The sequence below is a fragment of the Ordospora pajunii genome (assembly GCF_021821965.1).
Source record: "Ordospora pajunii strain FI-F-10 chromosome Unknown Cg_04, whole genome shotgun sequence".
Lineage (NCBI taxonomy): Eukaryota > Fungi > Microsporidia > Ordosporidae > Ordospora > Ordospora pajunii.
Window position 1 is genome coordinate 170,145 of NW_026848121.1, and position 23,940 is coordinate 194,084.

The 23,940-nt window shown below is 43.9% G+C and overlaps 24 protein-coding genes and 2 non-coding genes across 26 annotated transcripts; 13 read left to right on the forward strand and 13 right to left on the reverse strand.

Moving 5' to 3' along the window:
* Positions 1-64: 64 nt before the first annotated feature.
* On the reverse strand, positions 65-1,126 carry HK407_04g07770 (Ssl1-like protein; the record flags this gene model as incomplete). Its single annotated transcript, XM_060420761.1, has 1 exon — positions 65-1,126. The coding sequence occupies one exon, from the start codon at positions 1,124-1,126 to the stop codon at positions 65-67; it is 1,062 nt and encodes a 353-aa protein (XP_060277126.1).
* A 56-nt stretch (positions 1,127-1,182) lies between these two features.
* HK407_04g07780 (uncharacterized protein) lies at positions 1,183-1,566 on the forward strand (the record flags this gene model as incomplete). The annotated part of the gene is made up of 1 exon (XM_060420762.1): positions 1,183-1,566. One exon carries the CDS (start codon positions 1,183-1,185, stop codon positions 1,564-1,566), a length of 384 nt encoding a protein of 127 aa, XP_060277127.1.
* A 303-nt stretch (positions 1,567-1,869) lies between these two features.
* HK407_04g07790 (DHHC palmitoyltransferase) lies at positions 1,870-2,802 on the forward strand (the record flags this gene model as incomplete). The annotated part of the gene is made up of 1 exon (XM_060420763.1): positions 1,870-2,802. One exon carries the CDS (start codon positions 1,870-1,872, stop codon positions 2,800-2,802), a length of 933 nt encoding a protein of 310 aa, XP_060277128.1.
* Positions 2,803-2,867: 65 nt separating this feature from the next.
* On the reverse strand, positions 2,868-4,628 carry HK407_04g07800 (uncharacterized protein; the record flags this gene model as incomplete). The annotated part of the gene is made up of 1 exon (XM_060420764.1): positions 2,868-4,628. One exon carries the CDS (start codon positions 4,626-4,628, stop codon positions 2,868-2,870), a length of 1,761 nt encoding a protein of 586 aa, XP_060277129.1.
* A 75-nt stretch (positions 4,629-4,703) lies between these two features.
* Positions 4,704-5,996, reverse strand: HK407_04g07810 (putative Mad3/BUB1 like region 1 protein; the record flags this gene model as incomplete). The annotated part of the gene is made up of 1 exon (XM_060420765.1): positions 4,704-5,996. The coding sequence occupies one exon, from the start codon at positions 5,994-5,996 to the stop codon at positions 4,704-4,706; it is 1,293 nt and encodes a 430-aa protein (XP_060277130.1).
* Positions 5,997-6,185: 189 nt separating this feature from the next.
* HK407_04g07820 (uncharacterized protein) lies at positions 6,186-7,241 on the forward strand (the record flags this gene model as incomplete). Its single annotated transcript, XM_060420766.1, has 1 exon — positions 6,186-7,241. One exon carries the CDS (start codon positions 6,186-6,188, stop codon positions 7,239-7,241), a length of 1,056 nt encoding a protein of 351 aa, XP_060277131.1.
* Positions 7,242-7,257: 16 nt separating this feature from the next.
* HK407_04g07830 (putative glucose transporter) lies at positions 7,258-8,517 on the reverse strand (the record flags this gene model as incomplete). The annotated part of the gene is made up of 1 exon (XM_060420767.1): positions 7,258-8,517. One exon carries the CDS (start codon positions 8,515-8,517, stop codon positions 7,258-7,260), a length of 1,260 nt encoding a protein of 419 aa, XP_060277132.1.
* Positions 8,518-8,650: 133 nt separating this feature from the next.
* HK407_04g07840 (protein phosphatase 2A) lies at positions 8,651-9,844 on the forward strand (the record flags this gene model as incomplete). The annotated part of the gene is made up of 1 exon (XM_060420768.1): positions 8,651-9,844. The coding sequence occupies one exon, from the start codon at positions 8,651-8,653 to the stop codon at positions 9,842-9,844; it is 1,194 nt and encodes a 397-aa protein (XP_060277133.1).
* A 105-nt stretch (positions 9,845-9,949) lies between these two features.
* On the reverse strand, positions 9,950-10,023 carry HK407_04g07850. Its single transcript has one exon. It is a non-coding gene; the product is annotated as a tRNA-Ile (tRNA).
* Positions 10,024-10,194: 171 nt separating this feature from the next.
* Positions 10,195-10,821, forward strand: HK407_04g07860 (uncharacterized protein; the record flags this gene model as incomplete). The annotated part of the gene is made up of 1 exon (XM_060420769.1): positions 10,195-10,821. One exon carries the CDS (start codon positions 10,195-10,197, stop codon positions 10,819-10,821), a length of 627 nt encoding a protein of 208 aa, XP_060277134.1.
* Positions 10,822-10,882: 61 nt separating this feature from the next.
* On the reverse strand, positions 10,883-11,626 carry HK407_04g07870 (transcription elongation factor S-II; the record flags this gene model as incomplete). The annotated part of the gene is made up of 1 exon (XM_060420770.1): positions 10,883-11,626. The coding sequence occupies one exon, from the start codon at positions 11,624-11,626 to the stop codon at positions 10,883-10,885; it is 744 nt and encodes a 247-aa protein (XP_060277135.1).
* Positions 11,627-11,752: 126 nt separating this feature from the next.
* Positions 11,753-12,715, reverse strand: HK407_04g07880 (putative endoplasmic reticulum oxidoreductin 1; the record flags this gene model as incomplete). The annotated part of the gene is made up of 1 exon (XM_060420771.1): positions 11,753-12,715. The coding sequence occupies one exon, from the start codon at positions 12,713-12,715 to the stop codon at positions 11,753-11,755; it is 963 nt and encodes a 320-aa protein (XP_060277136.1).
* Positions 12,716-12,915: 200 nt separating this feature from the next.
* HK407_04g07890 lies at positions 12,916-12,988 on the forward strand. Its single transcript has one exon. It is a non-coding gene; the product is annotated as a tRNA-Lys (tRNA).
* Positions 12,989-13,230: 242 nt separating this feature from the next.
* HK407_04g07900 (uncharacterized protein) lies at positions 13,231-13,695 on the reverse strand (the record flags this gene model as incomplete). Its single annotated transcript, XM_060420772.1, has 1 exon — positions 13,231-13,695. The coding sequence occupies one exon, from the start codon at positions 13,693-13,695 to the stop codon at positions 13,231-13,233; it is 465 nt and encodes a 154-aa protein (XP_060277137.1).
* A 160-nt stretch (positions 13,696-13,855) lies between these two features.
* Positions 13,856-14,035, forward strand: HK407_04g07910 (uncharacterized protein; the record flags this gene model as incomplete). The annotated part of the gene is made up of 1 exon (XM_060420773.1): positions 13,856-14,035. The coding sequence occupies one exon, from the start codon at positions 13,856-13,858 to the stop codon at positions 14,033-14,035; it is 180 nt and encodes a 59-aa protein (XP_060277138.1).
* An 80-nt stretch (positions 14,036-14,115) lies between these two features.
* HK407_04g07920 (uncharacterized protein) lies at positions 14,116-14,487 on the reverse strand (the record flags this gene model as incomplete). Its single annotated transcript, XM_060420774.1, has 1 exon — positions 14,116-14,487. One exon carries the CDS (start codon positions 14,485-14,487, stop codon positions 14,116-14,118), a length of 372 nt encoding a protein of 123 aa, XP_060277139.1.
* Positions 14,488-14,507: 20 nt separating this feature from the next.
* On the forward strand, positions 14,508-15,077 carry HK407_04g07930 (ribosomal protein S7p/S5e; the record flags this gene model as incomplete). The annotated part of the gene is made up of 1 exon (XM_060420775.1): positions 14,508-15,077. One exon carries the CDS (start codon positions 14,508-14,510, stop codon positions 15,075-15,077), a length of 570 nt encoding a protein of 189 aa, XP_060277140.1.
* Positions 15,078-15,169: 92 nt separating this feature from the next.
* HK407_04g07940 (uncharacterized protein) lies at positions 15,170-15,868 on the forward strand (the record flags this gene model as incomplete). Its single annotated transcript, XM_060420776.1, has 1 exon — positions 15,170-15,868. One exon carries the CDS (start codon positions 15,170-15,172, stop codon positions 15,866-15,868), a length of 699 nt encoding a protein of 232 aa, XP_060277141.1.
* Positions 15,869-15,908: 40 nt separating this feature from the next.
* HK407_04g07950 (uncharacterized protein) lies at positions 15,909-16,142 on the reverse strand (the record flags this gene model as incomplete). The annotated part of the gene is made up of 1 exon (XM_060420777.1): positions 15,909-16,142. One exon carries the CDS (start codon positions 16,140-16,142, stop codon positions 15,909-15,911), a length of 234 nt encoding a protein of 77 aa, XP_060277142.1.
* A 142-nt stretch (positions 16,143-16,284) lies between these two features.
* On the forward strand, positions 16,285-16,479 carry HK407_04g07960 (uncharacterized protein; the record flags this gene model as incomplete). Its single annotated transcript, XM_060420778.1, has 1 exon — positions 16,285-16,479. One exon carries the CDS (start codon positions 16,285-16,287, stop codon positions 16,477-16,479), a length of 195 nt encoding a protein of 64 aa, XP_060277143.1.
* Positions 16,480-16,549: 70 nt separating this feature from the next.
* On the forward strand, positions 16,550-18,031 carry HK407_04g07970 (uncharacterized protein; the record flags this gene model as incomplete). Its single annotated transcript, XM_060420779.1, has 1 exon — positions 16,550-18,031. The coding sequence occupies one exon, from the start codon at positions 16,550-16,552 to the stop codon at positions 18,029-18,031; it is 1,482 nt and encodes a 493-aa protein (XP_060277144.1).
* A 106-nt stretch (positions 18,032-18,137) lies between these two features.
* Positions 18,138-18,896, forward strand: HK407_04g07980 (putative nucleolar protein; the record flags this gene model as incomplete). The annotated part of the gene is made up of 1 exon (XM_060420780.1): positions 18,138-18,896. The coding sequence occupies one exon, from the start codon at positions 18,138-18,140 to the stop codon at positions 18,894-18,896; it is 759 nt and encodes a 252-aa protein (XP_060277145.1).
* A 17-nt stretch (positions 18,897-18,913) lies between these two features.
* On the reverse strand, positions 18,914-19,387 carry HK407_04g07990 (uncharacterized protein; the record flags this gene model as incomplete). The annotated part of the gene is made up of 1 exon (XM_060420781.1): positions 18,914-19,387. The coding sequence occupies one exon, from the start codon at positions 19,385-19,387 to the stop codon at positions 18,914-18,916; it is 474 nt and encodes a 157-aa protein (XP_060277146.1).
* A 30-nt stretch (positions 19,388-19,417) lies between these two features.
* On the reverse strand, positions 19,418-20,470 carry HK407_04g08000 (uncharacterized protein; the record flags this gene model as incomplete). The annotated part of the gene is made up of 1 exon (XM_060420782.1): positions 19,418-20,470. One exon carries the CDS (start codon positions 20,468-20,470, stop codon positions 19,418-19,420), a length of 1,053 nt encoding a protein of 350 aa, XP_060277147.1.
* A 91-nt stretch (positions 20,471-20,561) lies between these two features.
* Positions 20,562-22,373, reverse strand: HK407_04g08010 (putative nuclear pore complex protein; the record flags this gene model as incomplete). The annotated part of the gene is made up of 1 exon (XM_060420783.1): positions 20,562-22,373. The coding sequence occupies one exon, from the start codon at positions 22,371-22,373 to the stop codon at positions 20,562-20,564; it is 1,812 nt and encodes a 603-aa protein (XP_060277148.1).
* Positions 22,374-22,406: 33 nt separating this feature from the next.
* Positions 22,407-23,933, forward strand: HK407_04g08020 (TCP-1/cpn60 chaperonin; the record flags this gene model as incomplete). Its single annotated transcript, XM_060420784.1, has 1 exon — positions 22,407-23,933. The coding sequence occupies one exon, from the start codon at positions 22,407-22,409 to the stop codon at positions 23,931-23,933; it is 1,527 nt and encodes a 508-aa protein (XP_060277149.1).
* Between the last annotated feature and the right edge of the window lie 7 nt (positions 23,934-23,940).

Below are 23,940 nucleotides of genomic sequence, written 5' to 3' on the forward strand. Positions count from 1 at the left end.
TATTATAGCTGTCTGCCGTATAATCAAATCACCGATACACACTTGCTGTTTGGGCAATATCTATTTAATTGTATGGTTCATCGCAGTATACACAGAAACTCAATGTGCCATGAATAAAGCTGTTGCATTCCTTGCAAAACATATTTCTACATCCCTCGCACATCCACTCACATACAAGCCCACAGATACTGCATACTCCATTGCTTGCACAGACAAACGGCTTCAGTGGATACAAAAATCTCAGCGACTTAGACAGACTCAATGTGGACACAAGCGGTGTGCTGCATATGGGGCAGTGCATCGGCAATGAGCATACCATTGTGTTGCAGACCGGGCATTCGTATCCAAACATCTTCATCTCCAGGTGGCAAGCACATACGCCGGGCTCTTCTAGAGTTAATGGAAACCCTATTTTCGCCAGGCTTAGCTTAGTTCCGTTGAAGTCTGACGGATGATGCAGCTTTGCCATGATTGCTGAAAAGTGGTTCATGTCGATTGGAACATAGAACCCACCTTCCGTTGCTCTTGATATTGACTTGTACAGAGTAACCTCTCCACACAAACTTATGAAATGCACCTTTATGCTGTGTGCCTTCAGCTTCGAAAGCACCTCTGTGTATCCATGAGGATCCCTGGTTGATGTACTGGCAACTATCACCAGAATCTCCTTGACATATGCCGAGTTTTTCATGATCTCAACAGATCCTTCAAGCCCATTGAGTAACGAAAACCACTTGCATCCTGCCTGCCCAAGAAACGAATGAATGTCTATATCTACACTACTAACATACTTTACACAAACATCACGCACACTAAGAAACGACAGCACAGAAAGAGGATTTTCGGTGTAGAACGAGGGAACAAACTCTGCAAGTGCCTTTGCTATGCTTGCTCTAAATGAAGGAAGAAAGTCGAGCTTGTCGATGGCTTCGGAAACATCCACAACAATGTGCAGGTGCCTTATTATTCCCTTTCTGTTGTTGCTGTACGAAGCGTCTGCTTCCATACTGGCCTCGTTGATTTTACTCTGCGGGCTATCTTCCCATGTCCTCTTGTATTCCTGCTCCCATGAAAACTGTTTTGCCATGGCCTCGATGCGCCTGACTGTTTTGTGCTGGCAAGCCATTTTGGGCGGATGCATTGGGAATGCAAACTTTAAAAAAATGTGTTCATGGGGGTTTGATGAAGATGGAGAATGTGAAGAGGATTGAGGACGAGATAAGAAACGAGGATGATAAGAAGAAGGAGGATGCAAGGATGCTGACGGATGATCGAGCTGATGTTGCATGCCATCATAGAAAAAGAAAGATTGCGCCGATCGGTTTGCCGAAGAAGAAGTGTGTTCTGGAAAGCACGTCAAAGGAGGAGGCTGCAGAGCTAATATGCAGAAAATGCAGCAAGAAGCTGAAACTAACAAACAACTATGGTTGTAGATGTGGAAATGTGTACTGTGCAAGCCATAGGTTCCATGATCAGCATGAATGCACATTTGATTACAAGGCAATTGCAATTGCAAAGCTGAAGCTACAAAACCCAAAGATAAATGAGAAGAAGATAAGCGATTGATTGAGGAGATAGCATGCTATAAGCAAATTATTGGCCCGTCGACTGGCTTGCTTACTTGAGCACATCGAAGTGTAGTGAGTATAGAGAACGATGTGAATGCTTGGGCCATTTGTATATCTGGATTTGTTTACAGAGATGAATCTGGAGGTTTTGCCTTCTAAAGTGACATAGAGCATCTGTGTGTCCAATCCTAATGAAGTTATATTCGATTTGAATTTGTCTTTACTTTATCAGAGTGTCCATACTTAGGATACTGTTTAATTATGGATGTGGAAATATATTATGCTTTGCACTAGGACCTGAATGTTTATGCCAGCAAGGAAGCTTGTGAGTGGCGCACTAAAAGCGGTTGCTTTTGTGATCTATCCTGTTCTTGAGTTGTATCAATACTTTGTGTTTATTGGGTTGCTATGCATGGAGGAGAACGGTATGCTTTCGTGGACAATACTTATTGCATACATTGTATATCACCTTCTTCTGGCGTATAAATCAATGTTCTACATCCTTCTGCTGGCCACTGACGACAAAAGCACATTAGACATTTTCCCAGATCTTCCATGCGATGGCAGCAACATTGAGATCAGAAACATAAACAGTTTTGTTGAGGAGAGGATAATGAAAGACAATCTTTCTCGAATCAAGTTGTGCGGCAAATGCAAGACATACAAGCCGCCAAGAGCTCACCATTGTAATGCATGCAAGCGATGCTATCTTAAATATGACCATCACTGCCTGATGCTTGGCGTATGCATCGGGCTTCATAACTACAAGTTTTTCTATCAGTTTTTATTCATGAACCTGGTGACATGCTTGTTTCTGATGATCTTTGTGTCTGTGTATATGATGACGGCCGAGTGGATGGCATCCAAACGAATAGCCAACTATATTGTTCTACTTAGCCTAACATCTGTTGAGTTTGTATTCACATCTGCACTGTTGATATTCCACACGTGGCTGATAGGAACGAACGAGACTACAATAGAGCATTATGTCATTGATGACTACATCAACGGTGATCACACCTTTGGACACATTTTCCAAGAGGGCCCAATAACATCGCTATCAACAAGCACAGATAGGCAGGTTCTGAACCCATACAACCTGGGATTCAGCCAAAACTGGAGGCAGGTCTTTGGCAACAGCATCATGCATTGGCTCATGCCGACATACTCAACGCCAGGAAACGGAGTGTCTTTCCCAAAAAACTACAACAAATACTATGAGTTTCTTTATTAAACATTCAGATGCTTATTTTCTGCTTTATGAAATAGTCCCATATTTCTTATTCCATTCCGATATTCCTATCTGATCACAGATGAGCTGTTTGAGAAATACCTACCAACTATCCTTGCATATGCCTTAGATGTGTAGAAAACATCCACAAACACAACAAACCGATCTCTACGTTTAAAAAACCGACTGTCTGGATGGATCCACACAATCTCGCCGCTGCTAGCATGTCTGTAGCTTCCATCCCCCATTCTTTCACATGTATTGTGCTGATACGAATGGCTAAAAACCTTCTCAAGCATGCCGATGTCTCCATCCTTGCATCTTCTTAACGATCCAAATGTTTGCTTTGCAACCTCCATGCATTTCACAGACACCCCGTGCTTCACACAATATTGCTTCTTATCTTCGCTATCAGCATATCCCTCAAACAGTTTGATAAGAAACTCCAGGTCACTGCTGCAGTCAATATCCTTGCACTTCAAAAAGCTGTATCCTTCTTGGCTTGCCAACGAAACAACAATCGATCCAAAATATCCAACACCATTATCAATCGTCTGCTGGTAGAAGTGTGCCAGATGTGTATCAAAAGGATGCCTCAGCACAGTCCTACCATACCCCGTGGCTCTCATCCTTATTCCAGAAACATCTTCATTCGCTATCCCATCAATTTCAATGCATCGCTTGCCAGCAAGAAACTTAATTGCATTCACAATGTTTTCACATGTCGGATAGTCTAGAAACTCAAACGTCAGCGGGCTCTTGCCATGGCTCAAAAGCTGCAAGACTACCTGAGACAGATCAGACCTGCATATCTCAGGCATCTGCTGATTCGGCATTTCTTCATATGCACTTTCTGTGTATAGCCTGTAGCAAACCCCAGGCCCCGTCCTGTTGCATCTTCCCAATCTTTGGTTTGCTGACTCTTTCGATACTGCCTGAATTCCAAAATAGTTCATCGCATCGTAGATCTTCACTTTCGCAAGCCCTGTGTCAATCACATATCCAACACCGGGTATTGTTAACGATACCTCGCATATGTTTGTTGATAGAATAACCTTCCTCAGCTTCGACGCCTCATATATCCTGCTCTGCTCATGGTCTCCAAGTGCCGAAAACACCTTGTAGGCCTTCACAACAGGAATCCTTCTCAGCATCGCATACAGCTCATTGATATCCTCTTCGCCAGGTAGAAATACCAGAATATCTCTGCCATTCGCATCTTCTGTGCCATGGCATCCGCTTACTATCTTCTTAATCCTGCAATACGCCTCCACTAAATAGTCGCTTGTGCTTTCTTGCAAATATTCAATTCTAACCGGATATGGCGTTCCGGATATCTCCAGCACGTTTGCATCAAAATACCTGCATATCTTCTTCACATCAACAGTCGCACTCATCAGTATGATCTTTCCATTCATCCTGCCAAGCATGCTCTTTATCAGCCCAAGAACAACATCTGTTCGGATCGATCGCTCATGCACCTCATCAATAATCACATAGTCAAACTCGTGTCTGTCCATCTCGTTCAGAAAGCTTCCGTCGGTATATATCACTGTTCTTGCATTCCTCAGTCCATGTTTGCTAAACCGCATCTTGTATCCAACATTCCCCATCACATCAGACAGTGTCCTGTACAGCGACATAACGGCCATCCTTCGCGGCTCAACTATCGCTATCCTTCCTCCTTCCGACGACAGCAAATACGGAATATATGTTGACTTGCCACATCCAGTCGGCCCTTTGATCACACATACCTTCGATCTCCCAACCACATCAACTATCCTATCCCTGTGCTCTTCTATTGGTAAGTAGTATCCATACAAAGACATCAAGGGTTCATTCAAAGCTCTCAAACACATCAGGCATGCATCGCTTCACATCCTTATTCCATCCGATATCATTATTCAGCCATCATGCATAGACATACTCCTTTCATGCAAAAGGATCTTACACTTTCTTATCATGCGTAAAACATCCATCTTTCCAACACATTCTTGTATTCTATGCCCAATTTCAGATTCGTCTGTGCACAGATGACCATGCCCATACATCTGTAGTAGTTCAATTGCTGCATTCTTCCACAAGGCATCAATGCCACTCGGTGCATCACCAATATCCTGCATTTTAAAATCTACTATTTCAAGTGTGTATCTTGCTGACACTTGCACGCTTTCCAACGAAAACCCCAAAAACGTCTTCCCCGTTTCCGCAAGCTTCTTCAGCATCTCAATAACCTGATGTGCATGGTACACAACCACAGATGGATATGTGTTCCATAGCACATCAAGACATGTCTTCAATGTTCCAAAACACCGCTCATATACAGCAAAATATCTATCATCCATGCTTTTGATTGAAATCACGGGAGCATATTCGAATACAATCTCACGGATGGCAGATATTTCCGGCCCAAATACCTCCTGAAGAACATATGCTGTCTTGTTCATCTGCAACACATGTGCTGCATCTTTATGCAAGCACACAACTTCATATGCATATTTATTCACCATGCTTTTGATATAGTAGGCACAGCCTTCAACAACCAGTGTGCTTCCCACCTGTAAATCCACTTTTGCATCAACATGCCCTATGCTCATTTGCAGGTCAGACACTGCCACTCCATCTTTTCTCTCATCCTCATTGCAAGCATATCCAAAATGCACCCATCCATCCTCTAATTCAATCTGTGCACGCTCTTCATTACGGATATGTGCACGTGCCCTGAACTCCTCAAAAGACATTTCCTCCTCTCCACAGGTAAAAAGCATTCTATTGTACGACAGCCTCTCTTCATATGCATTCCAAGCCTTTCCAAACACAAAAAACCCTTTTGGGTTCATCAGTGCATTTATATCGTTCTCAGAATGCCTGCAGTCATCCTCAGGCACACTGTCCATCTCCTTCTGCAGAACGCTCGCGTCATGTGCATTGCAATGCATTCCCATTAGAATCACATGTCTACACATCCAGCTCCTTCCTGTGCTTTTGAAATACCTCGAGAGTTCAAGATAGATCCAGTGATAGTACTGCGATATTTTTTTATACCTCATCAAAAAAAGCACTGCCGGGCTTTTGCAAATGCTGTAGTAGCGCTCCCAAAGCGAAATATACAGCGGGTTGTTTTTAAAGTATGGACAGTCAATATACTTCAGCACCACATTCTCAAGCTCCTCATCAGGCACCGCATCAAGGTCCATCGGTATATTCCAGGGCATGCTGCCACTGCTATTCCAGCTCTAGAGCCATGCATATCGTATCTGCACAAATGCTTATCGTGCTTACGGCACAGATCGACTGCATATACACAGCATTTATTCAAATGCAATTATGTAATGCGCTGAGCCTATTCATCAGGCATATGCAAAAGATATGCACAAAAACCTCCCATGGCATTGCTTCACACTGAAAATCCTGTTGGAGTGGCTATTCTGTGCGACAACTGCTTTTCATACATGACATGTACACGGCACATAAGATGCTGCGAATGCGCAACAGACCTGTGCATGCATTGCTTTGCAAGCCAGACAGAAACCATGCACCATAGCAAGTACCATCATTACAGAACGGTTTCTCAGCTGTATAAGCAAGTTGATGGAAGCGGATGGACGCTGTTGGAAGAGGCGTTGTTTATTGAAGGACTTGAGGCATTTGGAATAGGAAACTGGGCAGAGATTGAAAGCCATGTTGGCGGACGTAAAGACGTAAAGCAGCATTTCTATAAGTTGCTTGGAATACATGATGATGAGAGATGCCAGCATACTCGATGCAAGCAGAGCAATCCATACAGAGGATGCGTGTCTTCTTACATGCCGCTTAGAAAAGACTTTGATGTTGAGTATCTGAATGATCAAGAAGCCATCATGATGAATCTCAGAACAGACAGTAAGTCAGGGACAATGCTTACAGAGGCAATGCTTGATTCGTATGTAAAGATAGTGATGTTCAGGAGGCGATGGAAATATGCAATACTTGAAAAAGCAATGGTGGATGTGATGCACATCAAGAAAAGCGAAAGTATAGCAAACCAAATGAATATGCATGGGATCAAATGTATTGCACCTTACATGACAAGGTCGGACTTTAACACGTTTTTCAATGGTATTTACATTGAGAAGCATCTATATAGAATGCTGATGAAGCAATCCATGCTAGGCAGGCATCATAGCATAGATGTGTCTGATGCATTAAAATGCATTGCACCTGCTAACGGGCAGCTTTCGAGAGATGGATTCCTTAGTGAGAATGAAAAGAAACTCTGCAAATCCACAGGAATATCATTTGGCAAGTACATCGACTCTAAGGCAATCGCCATTGGCCATCTGCTCAGCAAAACAAGACTTTCCAGCAAAGACCTTGGAGCAATCTTTCAGAATCCTGCCGATGCTGAAAAAGCATATCAGCTGCTGCATGACCAAGGATGGATCTGGGAGCAAACAAACTAGGATAATATAGTCGCGTTTATTGGAAATCAGGTGTTCTGTTCCTTGTTTCCTTGAAGAAACAAATGATCAACCCAATAAACACCAGCATGCATACGGTGTAGAACGAAAACACAATTTCTCCATGTGCCTTGTGCAGTGGATAGAAGATTGCAAGGATTCCATATGCAGATATCCAGTTCAAAGACACTGCTAATAGGCCAGCAGGGCTTGAGTAATTCAACGGGAAGATCTCTGCAGTTATGAACCATGGGATTGAGCTCATTCCAAGGTTGTATCCCAGCATGAACAGAAGCGCTGCTGCTGCTGGATATATCTTCATTGTGAGCATTGCTGTTGATATGCTTATCACCATTGAGCTGATGATGATCAGCGGCTTTCGTCCGATTTTGTCTACGTAGTTTGCAAATATCATTGTGGTGAATACGGAAAAGAGCGAGGCCAGGATCGTCATGGTATCTGCAGAATACATGTATTTGCCATTAGAAAGCAGGTCTTTGAGGAAGAGAGTTATGTAATCCACGCCACTGAGATGCTGCGATATGTGCACAAGAACAGCAAGGAATATCGATCTCTTTGCGCATCTCTTCTTAAGGAGATCTATTACGGACTTAGAGCCCTCGTTCCTGCTCAGACGCGGGTCTCGTACGTTATTGAGCCCAATAAAGTTGAGGGAGACCATTATAATGGCTATCCAGCAAGGGATCCACCACGTATACGGCCCATTTATACATGCAAGAATATTTCCAAGCGTTATTCCCACAATGATTCCAAGAGGGTGGAACGACAGTAGAAATCCTCTGTTTTTTTCGGGTGCTATCATTGAGATGTAGGGCGAAACAACAGCACATGCTATTCCCGATGCAAGCCCTAGCACAAATCGTCCAAGAAAAATTGACACGAAGCTCTGGGATACAAGGAAGCACAGGTATCCGAGTGCATACAGGGCATTGTTCATCTTCAGTGTCTTCTTGAAGTTTGGCTTGTACATGTTTACTGCGATGTTTGAAACAAGGCATCCAAGGAAAATAGCACCGGATGTGTGTCCCCACTTTGCATCCATTTCTGCATCGTTCATTGTTGAGCTCCACACAGACATGACTTGCGGATGCATCGAGCCCATTATGGTCAGCGACACTCCAAATAGCATCGATGACAGCGAGGCCGCCACAGAGGAGTAATATATTGAATTTGAAGCCGACGGCTTTTCTACTGCGCCGTCCTCCTTGCTTTTCAAATGCCATGCCTGGCTCTTTATGCTATCGCTGGTGACTTCCATATTCTAAGGGACTGTTTTGTGTAGATCATAAATAAATATTTGAGCTGTGCAATTGTCATATTTGCATGAGATACTAATGCAGTGAGTGGTGTTTGTTGATGCTATGCATTAGTTGGTAATAGCGCACTAATGCATGAGAGGCATGACTAGCGGGTCTTCGTGTTATTTTGATGCATGTGATGAACAGCGGGTGTTTGAGTGGATAACGTCCACAGGACTTGAGAATGTGCTTGATAGGGTGAATGATGGATCTGTGGAGGTGACGCCCAGTTTATTCAAATGTGTTGCTAGAGTGTGTCTGGGAAATGTGCTGAGAACGCTTCCGAGATCGATTGATCTGGTGGGCGAGGCTGGCTTAGCAAGAAGTAATGGAGCGGTGCTCGGTGAAATCGATGCAGACATTATGGACGGCTTGCTGGATGCAGATGGTGCAAAGGATGGATCTTTCCTGTCGAAAGTATCTCTTAGGCTCATCATTGCAACGATAGCAAAGGCATCCAGAAAGGATGTGGAGGCAACGTTTGATGCAAACGATATATATGGGCTGGTTGGAATGATGAGGTCTGATGATCCCAAGGAACGGATGTATATTTGCCAGGTACTTCTTGGTGTTTGTATGTGCTCAACACATGCGGCAGCAGTCAAAACGGCCATTTTTAACGAGATCACAAGCTTTATTGAAGGTATCCGTGTGCACACTGGGATTGATGATCTGCTCAAGATTGTGAGTGTGGCTGTGTCAGAGAAGAAGTACGAATGGCAGGAGGTTTATGTGTTTTACTTCGAAGCAATACTGAGAATGGCAAGAAGCCAACGATGCCAAGGAGTGAACCAGATAGGATGTGTGATTAAAGCATTCCACAGAAGATATCCAAGAGTTTTGCCGTTAGGGCTGAAGTATTTCAGAAAGGTATTTGGTGATATGTGCTCTGCCAGCAAGGTGATGATTGCTTGTGCTGTGAATGATGCAATTGAATGGATGAGTCCCGAGATGCATTCTGAGGTGAGCGGAGTGATGTATGAGTTGATTAGCCTGTTCTTTTGCTCCGATCATTACCTTGTTATTGAGGTTGCAGCAGACATGGTGCTGGTAAATGCATCAGGCATTCTGCACAAGAACAGAAGGGAGTTTATTCCGAGGGTTTTTGAATCGGTCTACAGGGCATCGAAGAGGTGTTGGCATGCAGAGAGTGCTAGTAAAGTGCTGAAGAGTCTTTTAGCTGTTTTCTGGATGGATAGTAGTATGTTTGAGGCATGCTTGAAGAAATACAACAAAAAGAGATGGGAAAGTGGAATTTACAGGATGGATAGAAGTAGCAATCACTAGAGGAGTATCAGTAGTGAGTACAAAGCGATCTGAAACATATTTATTGGGCAGATACTGCAAGATGGCTGATAAGCTGTATAAAATACCAAAAACTTGTAAAAGACATGCTCCAACAGGGATTCGAACCCTAGACCTTTGCGTTATTAGCACAACGCTCTAACCAGCTGAGCTATTGGAGCTACGTTAACAGATAGAACTTGCCACCCTGGTGTAATTATCTCACATGGCCTGCCAGCTATGCTGCTGCTTGTGTAACTACATTATGCTTCATATGATTTGCTATGCAAATGGCTACACGGTTTGAGTGTAATTCATCAGTTACTCTATCCCAGTACACCCCATGGTTGTGCATGAGCAGCAAATACACCGAACAAGCAATTCCAGAGCCAGAGGACATGCACCTGGTATCGGCTGAATTCTTACAGATGCTTGGCTCCAAATACAAAACCGAAATACAGCGAGAATACAATCTCGTCCAGTTCAGCAGAAATCCCTCAAAATACGAAAGGCTGGGCTTGAATGCATATCTTGAGCCAGACACCGTCTCTCAGGAAGAGATCGTTATTCCTTCGATGCATAGGGAGGAACTGGAAAGAATGGCATGCGAATCAAGAATCTCAGTGGGAATCGATAGGCACAACAAAGATCCTGGAATAATGATCATCTTGGTCAAGGGCACACAGACAGCCATAGCATCCTTCAAAAGACTGCTTGGTAACATCCATAACCACCTGCCAAACGAAATAAAAGACACAGACACATTCAAGCTGATTGATATTCCATGCGCAATGGAAGACTCCGTCATTGGAAAGAACGGCTGCAACATATACAGGATCCAGAGAGACTTCAATGTTGCACTAAGGATCACTGGTAGCGAACCAACCCGTAAAATTCTTCTTGTTTCTGGAGAAAACAGTGCAAGCGTACAGGGCGCATGCAAATGCATTATGGACATACTATACAAGAATGCTAATTAAACCGTTTATTTTGCTTAGAAAATATTCACTAATATGATGCGGTTGTTGCATGCAGACATCCTCAGCAGAACCTCCACTTGTTTCCACACTCGCATGTCACAAACGTAGTCATGGGCTCGTCTCCAGATCTTGTTTGCAACTGTCTATACGAGCACTTTCTTTCACCGCATCTATTGCACTTGAAAAGATCTGTCTCTGCCTTCTGTGTTGGGATCTGGCACTCATAAAGGCTGTCCTCCATCATCTTCACCTCCTCACTGCGCAAACTCTCGCTTTTCATCTCGTCTGCACTCATCTCCACATATCTTGCTGGCAGAATCTCTCCTTCATATACCCTTCTGCATAGCGTTGGGTTATTCTTGTCCTTGAGATTCAAGCACTTGCTTCTTACCAGCTTTGCTATTTCCCCCGCCTCCTTCTTAAATATTTCGGTTGTTATTTGCCTTGCAAGCAATGCCGCTGACTTGCTACTGCATTCGGGAATATTTGCTCTAAATGCATCGAAAAACATTTTAATAGACCTATCCTTTTGAAGATCCCCAGTGCTCATTTCCTTGAGAATCAAACATGGATCTTCCGCAGATTCGGCATCGCCTGCAGCGGGTGCTTTAGCACCATCCCCTCGATTCTCGGCATACTTGCTTTTCATCAGTCTCTGTATCTTTTTCGACTCCGTTAGCCCGATCAGTTTCTTCAGATCTGCCGCACTCATGCCTTGCACTTTAGAAAGCACTATCTCAAGACCTTCGACATTGTTAGCATTGATAAGCCTCTTAATTTCTTCAAAATCTACTGTCTGGTCCATAAGGGCTGCACACCAATCAAATTTATACCTCGTTCTTCCATCTGCTCTTAAGCTGCGCATTTTAGATCAACCATAACGTCTCTCGCAGAGTTACATTGTGTGTCTGCATCACATATTATCTATACATCAGAATGCCCTTTTGAGCCGCTTCTTCAACTTCAATGCAAACGCCACCAGTGAATATGACGTCGCCAGCAATGCCATTTCCTTCGAATGAAGAAGCAAATTCATTGCACGTGGTGATGTGTATTCTCGCATCTTTATGCCATTTGACAAGGATACTGATAAACGCATGAAAAGATTCATAACAAACATTCTTTCCCTTGCAGACACAGTTTGTACGCCGGACATGATCTTCAATGCAACTTGTAATCCTCTGAACTGGACAGTTCCCCATATTCTGCACCTCTCACACCCAAGCCCTGCCAATGCATTTATCATTTCATCTATTCTGCGTACAGTCGCATCGATATCTTCAGGCATGTAGCTCCAGTTTATTTCTGTGCTGCCTATTGCTTTTATTATCTCAGCAAGCTTTACTTCAGAATGCTCGCTGCTATTCATGTTTATGCTGATTGCTCCAACTGCTTTTCTTACAAGCATGTATGTCAGGTATAGCTTGAGCCTGTATATGTTTTTGAATCGTTTGATGAACAGCAATGGGTTTGGAACATACCATCGCAAAAAATGCTTATGAAAAGCACACAGGTGTGTGGTGATGGAGAACTGGATGCCGCTAAGTGCAACCTTCAGGAAAGCATCTTGGGACGCAATCATCCACAACATTTCCCAGACTTGAGATGCATTACTATTGTATCCGGTATATGCCTCAGTCTGATGCAATAAGTTTACATATTCGCCATCAAGCACAGAATGTTTTTCGGCCAAGCATGAAAGAAGCGTGCATTTTGATGCCTTTGGCGACGGCTTCGGGATTTCGGAAACTCTGAGAAGAGAATACTGCTGCTTTGAAATCAACGATTCAAGAGCCTTGTAAGTGGACAGATTTATGCTTTGCATACACCTGTCGATACTGTCGATGCGGATTGCAAATGTGTGCATGCAGAGCATCATTACAATTGGAATCATGTGGGGATAAGCATAGGCAATCGAATGTTTTGTTTGTGAACGAATAATGGAATTGCAATGATTAGGCAAGCGATAAATACTGTAAGGGATATGAGGAATATGCAAATGTGAATGAGAAGAGTATACAAGTAAGTGAGAAGATGTAGAAAGCAATGTGGTGCGAAATGATGGAATGTGAATGTGGTGCATTTTGATTCTGAGCCCGGCTAGCTCAGTCGGTAGAGCATTAGACTCTTAATCTAAGGGTCGCGGGTTCGAGCCCCGCGCTGGGCGCTCCTTTTTGCACATCTTCAGAATACAACATGTGCATGTAGTATATTTCTTGGTACTGCACATGCTATATTCTGAAGATGTGCATCGTTTTCAGTATCAGTATCCTGCATCAAATTATCATGCTAAGCAGAAACTACATGTCTGCATTGCATTGATTATACTGAGCATACATCTTTGGTAGCATGCCCACCAGCATACTATTGATCAACACTTTTATAGCACACATACATACACACTGCTGTTTATTGATTGCCATTTTTCTCTGATACTACCCTGCACCTGATTCTCTCATCATTGTAGTATCTCCCATACATGTTCATAAACACATTCCTTGCATCTATAGCACTCTTACAGACAACATGTATTCCGTCATCCCTCTTCACAACCTCAGCCACTTCTCCAAACATACAGCACTCATCGCGTACGTCATCTAACCCAATATCATCCGTAAAAACAACTGTATTTCCATCGCAGATGCTGTCTTGGCAGTCTTGATCGCATGCTTGAACAACTATCCTTCTGTGAGCAAGCGGGAAACTGTTCATCAGCAGGCATGCATCTGGAAACGCATCGAACCTCAACAGAAACGCATCGCCATCCACACAGAAGCGTGTTATACATCCAAACACCTCGAATAGCTCCAGCACATCCTTAAATCTAATTTTTGGATGCAGATTAGACACTCTGATCGTCCCTGCACTTCCCATGTGGGATCTGCCTTCTGAAATTATTGCATGTGCTATAGGCACTTCTATGTATTCTACATACACTAGCTAATGCGTATCACAACACATTGCTCATTGGCAATAAAATATTTTGCGGTAGATGATATTTGATACAACATCGCAGGCCCATTTACATAAACACATGATGGATCCTGAGGAGTTGAAGCAAATACAAGCAGACATCCTTGAATATCTTTATGATACAAACGAGATTAAAGATATGGATCGCTATCAAAAGTCCATCGATAGAATTATGGAGATCTCACATAAGATAGACGATGAAGTTGAACTAAAGCACAGTAGCCAGCACAAGAACAGATGAGATGTTGTACTGTAAAAATAAACTTTACTAATTTTATTGTTCGAATGTGCTTCATACGCACTCCTGATTGCAGCCCGTTGTCATCTCTGCTGCATTTTCAACTTCTTCAAGGTTTTCTTTGGCATGGGATCCAAGCCATCGATGCGGAGCGAATAGATGTCTTGAATGCGCTCAACATACTCGGCAAGGCGCAGCCTGTCCTCATCAGAACCGAAATTGAACATGCAGTCGATACTTTCTTTCAAAGGCATTGGTTTTGAGTCCATCATGGTACTGACAAAGGATGGATAGTGCGTAGGAACAACAAAGCATACCTGATGCACATGCCCGTTGTAGATTGCAGACAGGTCCGAAAACAGCAGGACATAGAACTTGGATCCCAGTGCACACCTGATTGGAGTAGCAGCAACAGTGCTGAACTCTGAGTGGAAGCGATCGCCTACATAAATCATTGAAAAAATTACCCTGGGGAATGGGAGAAATAAAGCTTTTTGAGAAGTATAGCTATGAGGAGGTGAAGGTTGAGAATGTTTCACTAAAACCATACATAAACCTGACGCGCCAAGGGATAGTTCCGCATGCAACGACGAAGATAACGAAGGGCAAGATGGGGAAGGCAAAGATGCCGATTGCAGAGCGGTTTGTGTGCTCCCTGATGAGGCATGGAAGAAACAGCGGGAAGAAGAAGCTAGCAATACATGTGTTTGAGGACGCATGCTTTATGATACATGCAATGACGGGGAAGAACCCGTTGCAGGTGCTGGTTGATGCAATTGTGAATTCTGGGCCAAGGGAGGATACAGCAAGAATAGGACGGGCAGGATCGATGAGGAGGACGTCTGTGGATGTGTCATCGCTGAAGAGGATCAGCATGGCAATAGCGAACATTGCGGCAGGGATACGTGGAGCAGCATTTAGGAACAGGAAGACACTGGCCGAGGTGATTGCTGACGAGTTGATTGCAGCTTCTACGAATTCGCAGAACTCATATGCGGTCAAGAAGAAGGAGGAGATTGAGAGGATAGCAAAATCTAATCGTTAAATCGTTTATTTTATTTGGAGATGATTTTTATTGTTGTGGTTTCAGGTTTGATTGGAGCATATGATGATTTTGTTTGTGATAAACAACCCTTTATGGATGCATTGGCAAGGTATTTTTTGCAAAGCACTGCAAGATTGCAGCCAATGGTGACGGTTGGCTGTGCAATAAGCTCATCGTATGCTCTATGTGAGAATGGAATCGATGCAACCCTGTCGGATCTGTTACTTCCTGGGCTTCTTATGTTTTTTGGGCCGGGCTTGTGTGCAAATGTTGTTTACAAGGAGGCAAAGATAACACGAGCAGGGCTTGTATCATACTTCATTGGAGTTGCAATATTCTCGATGTTTTCCAGAATGAAGATCCTGAAGCCAGCAACAGCGATCTTTCCAGTTATAGGCAAAGGCCTGATGTTTGTTGGGCTGAAGAACAACAGGCACCCGTTTCATCTTGTTGTTGGATGGCTACTTGCAATAGAGATATCCGTGGCTTTGATTCAGAAGATGCTGTTCAACAAGAAAATGAGGATTTCAGGTGACAAGATGGGCGAGACATTTTTTCTGATTGCAGGGCTTGGAGTTGGAAGGCTCTACCGTCTCCCGAACTACACAATGATGCTTATGGTTGTTCTTATTTCCATTGGCCCGCTCATGCAGACACTCGTGTCGTTTGTACTGAGCAACCACAAAAAACCATCAAAACCTCCAGGCAGTCAATCTTCCAGTCTGCACAATGCACACCCTAAGGTCAAGGTTGCCAGGAGGAAGGCCGCATCAAAGCCCAAGAACATTTAGTATGCAAGAAAGGCAAACAGAATAAAGCGGTTTTAATATCCTAATCGTAGATTGCAAATCCCAAGTCCTTTGCATATTCTTTGAAGCACCTTCTGCATAGGCCCAGGCTTCTAATTATTCCGCGGTAAGTAAAGCATGCAACACAGCTCCTGGAGCCTTTTCCCTTTCCCATGATTGCATGAGAGTAATTTCCCTTTGCCTTTGGCTTTTTGACTTGAATGTCGAATGGCACCGATCCGATGGATTCGGGCATAAAAGTGTTGATTACAGGCATTGGGGGTAATTTTTTTGAATGCTTTGTGCCTGGAGTGGCAGTAAATGTAGCGATGCATAGAATGCGTAGTGTGGAGCAATGCTGATACATGCTGAATGCCTATACATAGCACGATGTGTGTTTCAAAACATATACCGCATGCATGCGAGATAAACAAATGAGCCTACTTCCTCACAGACAGGCCGATGAGAATCTCCTCCCAAGGCTTGGAAAGTACTTGATGATACTCTGTGTGATTCTACTTATGATACACACATACAGGAAGATGAAGAAGTGGCTAAAAAGCCGTTTTGAGTTTGATACAGCAAGTAACCTATCTGAGAACGGCAAAATATGATTGATGCATTGCGGCAGTAGTGGCCAAGCTGTGTTAAAATGAACAAAAATATTTTTTGTTTAGACGGTAGATGGGATGGCTGGTGATGCACAAAGCAATGGTTGCTCTGTTTTTAGGCGTAGTTGCAGCAAGCCGCGACTTGGGATCTGAGGTTAGCAAGATAGAGAATGCAGTTATGAGTGGAAAGGTTTCTGAAGCGAAGACAATGTTTGATGAGCTGATGAGTGAGTTTGGAGGAAATGAAGTGCTTGAAAGGAAGCATGCTGAGTTTCTGATGCAGAGTGGAGATTACAAGGCAGTGATCCGCAGATATGGACAGAATGGTAAGATGTCTACGGATGTGATTAAGGCAGAAAGAAATCAGTCCATACTGAACAGCAACAATGTAAAGCTGATTGCCTCACTGATAAATGAAGCTCCGTATAGCATAGATGTCCTGAAGGCATATATCAAGATGTGCCTTATTGAAGAGAAGTTTCATGAGGTCAGGAGGTTTGTTAAGAAGGCGAGCAGCCTGTTTCCGGAAGATGTTGAGCTGAAGCGCTTGCAGGTGCAGCTATTTTTCCTGACTCGGATGCCAGCGGCAGGAATAAACATAATGCGTGAGATGGGAGATGTAGGCATGTCGAAGCTCATTGAACGTTTGTTTGATGAGTACGCAAGAATAGCTGGTGGTAGCATGCCGTGTAAGGACAAATATATGCAGATGAAGGAGTTGGTGGAGCGGATTGAGGAAGCCGAATTTTCAGTTAATTTCTTTCCAAGTATATTTACGCCATTGAAGCTTGATGCGATACTTTGCATGTGCAAGAATGGAATTGAGGACGACTTTAGCAACTTTATGTCAGGGACGTATGATGTAAGTCGAGGCAGGCTTGTGGGCACGCCCCTGAAGCCGCTGTCTGCAAGGATCAGGACACTGCAAATGAAAAGAGGAGATGATGAAGCAATGCATCTGTATGTGGTGTCGCATGCACTTCAAGGGAGCATTGACGAAGCAGAAGCAATGTGCCGTTCGCATACATTCAAGAACGGATCCATGAAGCGAGAGACAGTGAGGAAGCTTGCAGCAATAAGGAGCAAGATAGAGGATGCAAAGGCAAAGAGGGAAAGAGAAAGACCGCAAAGAGAAAGGCCAAGAAACAGGAATATGCCCCAAGGGAACCAGAGCGATATTTTGGGATACTACAAGGCACTGGGGCTTAGTCCTGGACCAAAAACAACAGATGCAGAGATAAAGAAGGCATACAAAAAAATGGTTATCAGTGGAATGAGGAAGCAGGGCGAAGCAGAAAAGAAGAAGTGGGAGGAAACGCACAAGGTAATCAATAAGGCACTCGGAGTTCTTACGAATAAGAAGAAGCGTGAGATGTACGATAGAGGGATGGATCCGGATAACCCTCAACGGATTAACGGATATGGCCATTTTGGGGAGGACATACTTAATGAGCTTTTTAAGAAAGGCTTTGGTAATCTTGAGTTCTTTGAATTTTCTCCAAGTGCAAGGCAAAGGGGAAGCGCAAGAACAAGAGCAACGTATTTTTATTTTTAAATAAAAGATTCTGGAATACCACTTGGCAGGACATTTGAATGCTAAAGCTAAAGCAGCTACACATATTGAGCTGTATATGTTTTTGTTAAGTCATCAAGCCCCAGGCATGTCAAGTAAAGCGAAGACAAGCGATGCAAGCATATGCACTGAAAGCTATCTTGCAAAGATATACATTAGCCAGCCAATCTCTCTTCCAGATGACATCAGCAGGTATGTTCTTAATCCAATGAATGTGGAGGGAGAGATTGCATACTTGGAAAAGTACGTAGAGTCAAACGATGTTGACCTCACAAGAGTTGTGTTCATCATCGAAGTGCTTGGAAAGTGTGTCCACAAGCATTCTGAGTTTAGGATGTACATGAATGTTGTAACAAAAATACTTGAGAAGTACAAAGACTACCAGTACTCTGTATTCTGTTTAAGGATCATTAAGCTGGTTGTATCGTCAAAGTTCTACACGCCGATCTCATTCTATCTGATAAGGATACTCAAGGATGCAATATCCTCGCGTAACATTGTTGCATCTCATAAGAAAGTGAGCTACGACTCAATCAAGCCAAGCCCGGAGAGAATAAAGAGCGAAGAACACCAGATGTTTGTGATAACCGAGGCAAATGCCCTACTCGTCATGCACCTGTCCACGTTCTCGAAGAATATTGGGTTTCCAGAGCTTGCTGCTGTGGTCATCAACGAGTTGAAAAAGCTAAGAATCGGCATATACAGGGAAATGATCGAAAATATAATATCATGCATCGCAAAGCAGAGGGAATATGTCATTGAGAAACGCAAAAAGCTGAAATTAAGCGGAATCGATGGAAAAGCGATTTCATTGTTTGAGAGCACTATTGAAAAAACACTGCAGTAAGTAGAGAAGCAGCGTCTTTATAATCTTCTGAATAAATCAATTATTTCACTTGATGATCTTCCCTTAGATACGCATCCATGCTCTTTGTCTTCGCTCAACTCCATAGGCTCCTCGGCTTCTATTCCACTTGGGACTCTACCTAGCCTGCTGTGCATATTTGTATTTGCACTGTGCTTATATTCACTGACATTTACACTATTTGATGCATCTTTGATGTTTCTAGCATTATTGCACTTATCAATGCGATTGCCGGGCTTTCTTTCCTCCTCATCTAGCTCTGCACATTCACTCTCCAGATCTTCAAACGAATCAACATAAACAAGATACTTCTGCATCTCCATGTCGTTTTCAACAGCAGGTAAAAACGAGCTTTCTATCATCTTTTTTTCAGAGTCATACAAGCTGACCTTCTTTCCCTTCAAACTTACAAATCCATCAAGCCATAGCTTCTGCTTCTTCTGCTTCTGAGATGTGTATGTGCATCTTATCATCCTGGGATTCCCGAATTCCAAAACTATACTTCAATCCCGTGTAGGCACATCTATGCATATACGCGTGTCGATATTAATGCAAGCCGATCCATCATCGCCACGCATAAAAAACCTCACCGGCATCTCGTTCACAAAAATCTCAAATCTTTCCATACTCCTCTCTGCTCTAACCACTTCACTTCCAGACACAACAAAAAACACCTCTGGCAATCCATCTTCAAGATCATCCCCACTGTATCGTAGCACACTACACGAGGCATTCCTACCAACCACTGCATCAACCAGCATCCTTGAAAGATAAACTACCACATCGCTAAACACATTTTGCATTTTCCTGCCCTCCCTCAACTCCTCAATCACATACCTGCATATCTCGTCACTTATTGCACATCCTTCACATCCTTCAGCCTTAACTTCGATCTCAATCCCATTCTTGTGCATTCTCTGTACCATCGACTGCTCTAGAAAGTACTCCTTGACCAACTCAACATCTTTTTCTCCCTCAGGAGGCATCCAGCACTCTATTCGCAGTTCCATGTATGCCACAGTGCATCTCAGTCCTTTGGGCTTCCACTCTTGCGGATACACATACGATCCCTCGTTGTCAACCACAATATAATCCAACTCAGTAACATACATCCTGATCTCTCCATCCACTAATCTCAATGGCAAGCCTGCATGCTCAACTTTCTGCCAGATCGCCTCCTCCTTTTCTATTGCGCTCCTCAAATACTCAATTCCTTTTCCTATGATCTTAATGCACGACTCCAAGATCACCTGCTTAAATTCGCATGCATCCTCATTTCTACTCTTTACCTTATGCATCGCCAGTACACCCTTATCAATCAAGTCATACACAGCAACACCTGTCTCTGCTTCAATCCTGGACTCACACAGCATCCTAAGCAGCTCGTCTTCCTCAGCCTGGCCTTTCTGCTCAGAACGGGCCTTCTCATTGTAGTACTCCAGCAGCTTGTCCCACACCTCGGCCAGGCTATTCTTCTCTGTGCTGTAGCACACCCCGTCCTCTTTCGCAACCACTATTCTTTTCTCAACAGGAAACTCTACCGAATTCAATCTCATCAGGGCCTCCTTCCCATCGTATTTCTCATCTCTTAGCTAGCCTCTCCAAAATCCCATTAACCAAGCCACATTTATTAAACACCTCCGGCAATCATATCAACAGTATCAGGTGTCTGTTGGCATATCCAGACATCTCTTCCCCAAGCCCAAGAACCCCACACAGTCTGAACAGAATCCTTGCCATCTCTCCATCCCCTGCATTTTCCACCACATCGCATGCAAGCTTAAACACCTTCTCCACTACATACCTAAGCTCTTTAACATCACCATCAATGATAATCAACGGCGTCGATCTCAGAGTCAGCATGCTCGGATTCCTTTGGAAAACATAAAAACTTTTCAGTCCCTTCATCATCCCAATCTGCCTTGTGCTTTCCCTCTTCTCATAATATTCAATTATCTCAAAATACCCATCAATATCCCCGTCTGCCAGAATCGCCTCCACTATGATCTCGTTAATAAGATCAACCACCATCGCCTCGTCATCAATCAGGTAGTACAGCCTTATAAGCTTCTTCTTCTCATTCTTTGTCTTCAGAATCTCAACAACCCTCTGGTTGATCTTCTTATCCAAGTACAAACATGCTCCATCCTCCATCCCAAGAACATCGTACATGTCCATCTTCACTATCATCTCGGGAACGACTTCGTAGTATCCTTCCACCACATGCTTCAACGAGCTCAATAGCTCTACCTTCCTCTTCGTTGCAGAAAACCTCGATGCAGCCAAAAACACAAAGTCAACAAATATCATCTTGCTGCTGCATCTGCTGCATAGCGCCTTCATCAGAAAGTATGACGGCACCACTGCAAAGTCTCCACGAAACACCAGCTCCATTGCCCTGTCATAATCCTTTAGCATCACACATGCAAGCAGCAGCCCCTTCGGATTCTGGTAGTTCCTGAATAACCCCAAAACCTCCTTGACTCTCCCAAGCTCATTGATCGATATCAAGTGCATCCAAACAAAATCCTCAACACTTCCAATCACCCTCGCATCCACCCCTCGGCTGTTTCCATCCATCATTCCTAGCAGAAACGCCTTGAAAAGATCATCTCCTCCTCCGATCTTCACAGGAACACTAGGCTTTGTCTTTGTAGTAAGCCATCCACTAAAGCTTGTCCTGAAGCGATGTGAAATGTGCTCAAAAAACACAGAGAAGCGCTCCAGAAGCCTTTTCACACAATCTGTAAGCCCACACCTAAACAGCGTGTACAGCTCTGCAAACACATACCTTCCTTCGTACACCTCAAGCTTATACTCTTCCTTACCATATCTGAGCTTTACAAACGCAGAAACCTTGTCCTCGACGTCTCTCAATGGATTTGTAACTTTGTCTGCATTTTCCCTCAGAAACCTGTCGACATATCTCAGATACTCATCTCCAAGAAACCGGAGTTCCTGCTCAAAATTCTCCGAAGCATTCAGCCTTCTGAGAAACATGTGTATGTCAAAAAGCATCGGATCCTCAAAGTACCTGTCTTTCCCGGCAATCCCGTGAACAAGCTGCTCATCGGCATCACTAGGATCTTTATCAAACACAGCTTCTAAATCTCCAGCCATTCCTGCAATCTTACCTCCTCCAACCACAAACAAATCATTCTCCTTTTTGATTTCTTTAACACGCCTTTCGACATCCTTCAGAAACGATTTCGTGGCCATTTTCTCATGCTCCTTCTGCTTCGATCTTAACTTCTCATGCAAAAACCCATTCACAACATCATTCACATCGAACTGCTGCTGCTTGGACCTTAGAACATCCCTGAACGCAGTGGGCTCTGCTGTTACCTTGTACTTGGCAAGCTTCTGCTGCTTCTTCCTCAGAGATGCTATCAGCTGTGTGTAGCTGTATATCCTTGTGGGCTTTATCACAAGAGGAGCATTCAGGCATTCGTTGTCCATGGGCTTACAAGGATGGCAAAAATTTCACCCCACATGAGTATGTTCAGCCACATTGACCTTGGGGCCACTGAAGAGAAAGGTGATGATGCCAAAAGAACGATTCTTGCAGGGACGGACATGATAGCGGAGATCCTGAAGACAACGCTTGGGCCAAAGGGGATGCTGAAAATGCTGAAGGGGCAGAATGTAAGTGTTACAAATGACGGAGCGTTTATTCTGAAGAATCTTATGATTGACAGTGCATCTGCAAGGATACTGGTTGACTGCAGTGTTGGGCAAGACTGGGAGGAGGGGGACGGAACGACGTCTGTTGCGATTCTTGCAAGCTTGCTTGTGAAGGAGGCAAGCAGGTTGAATGTGCATCCCACAAGGATTCTTCGAGGGTACCGAATGGCACAGCAGAGATGCGAGGATATACTGCATGGGATGAGCTTTGAGCCAACAAGGGACGATTTAATGAGGATTGTTTGGACCACGCTGTGCTCGAAGGTTGTGAAGTACGACATTGAGAAGTTTTGCAATATATGTGTGAGTGCGGTTGAGAGGCTTGAAGGAAGGAGTGATCTGGGGCTGATTCAGGTTATCAAGTGTGCAGGAAAGCTTGAGGACTCGTATCTTGATGAGGGGTTTATTCTGAAGAAGGATGTAAGGATAGACGAGGTGAGCAATCCTCGGATTGTGATTGCAAACACAAGCATGGATCATGATAAGATCAAGGTGTTTGGGGCAAAGATCAACGTGAGCTCTGTGAGCGAGCTGGAGGAGCTGGAGACTGCAGAGAAGGCAAAGGTTAGGGAGAAGGTGGACAGGATATCGAAGAGCAAAGCGAATGTGTTTATCAACAGGCAGCTGATATATGACTATCCGGATCAGCTGCTGAGAATGAAAGGGATACAGCCAATAGAGCATGCGGACTTTGATGGGGTGGAGAGGCTGAGCAATGTGCTTGGAGGAAAGATACTGAGCACATTTGAGTCTGTGGACGAGTCTTGCTATGGAACATGTAAGAGTGTTAAGAATGTGGAGATCGGAGGAGAACGGGCAATAAGATTTGAGGGGGTGAGCAATGGAGCAAGCACAATTGTTCTGTTTGGGTCATCGAAAGAAATGCTGGATGAGGCAGAACGAAGCATACACGATGCACTGTGTGTGCTGATGAGGATCAAGGAAGATCCAAGAGCTGTGTATGGGGGAGGGGCCAGCGAGATGTCGATGGCAGTTGGCCTGAATGGATATGCCATGGAGGTAGCAGGTGCTGAGAGTGATGCGATTCTTTCGTTCTCGAATGCTTTGCAGCAGATTCCCAAGATACTTGCTGAGAATGGGGGGCACGACGGAGAAGAAACAAAGACAAGCCTAAGAGCAGAGCACAGCTCGGGAAACTCAAGTTATGGCGTTAATGTGAAGGACGGAAGTGTGTGCTGCATGAAAGAAATCGGCATTATCGATAGCTTCCGGATCAAGAAGAGAATCATAATGGCTGCATCTGAGGTGGCACAGATGATAGTGAAGTGTGATGGTATTGCAAAGCGTAAGCCTAGAGAAAGAACAAGAGAATAAATCGTAT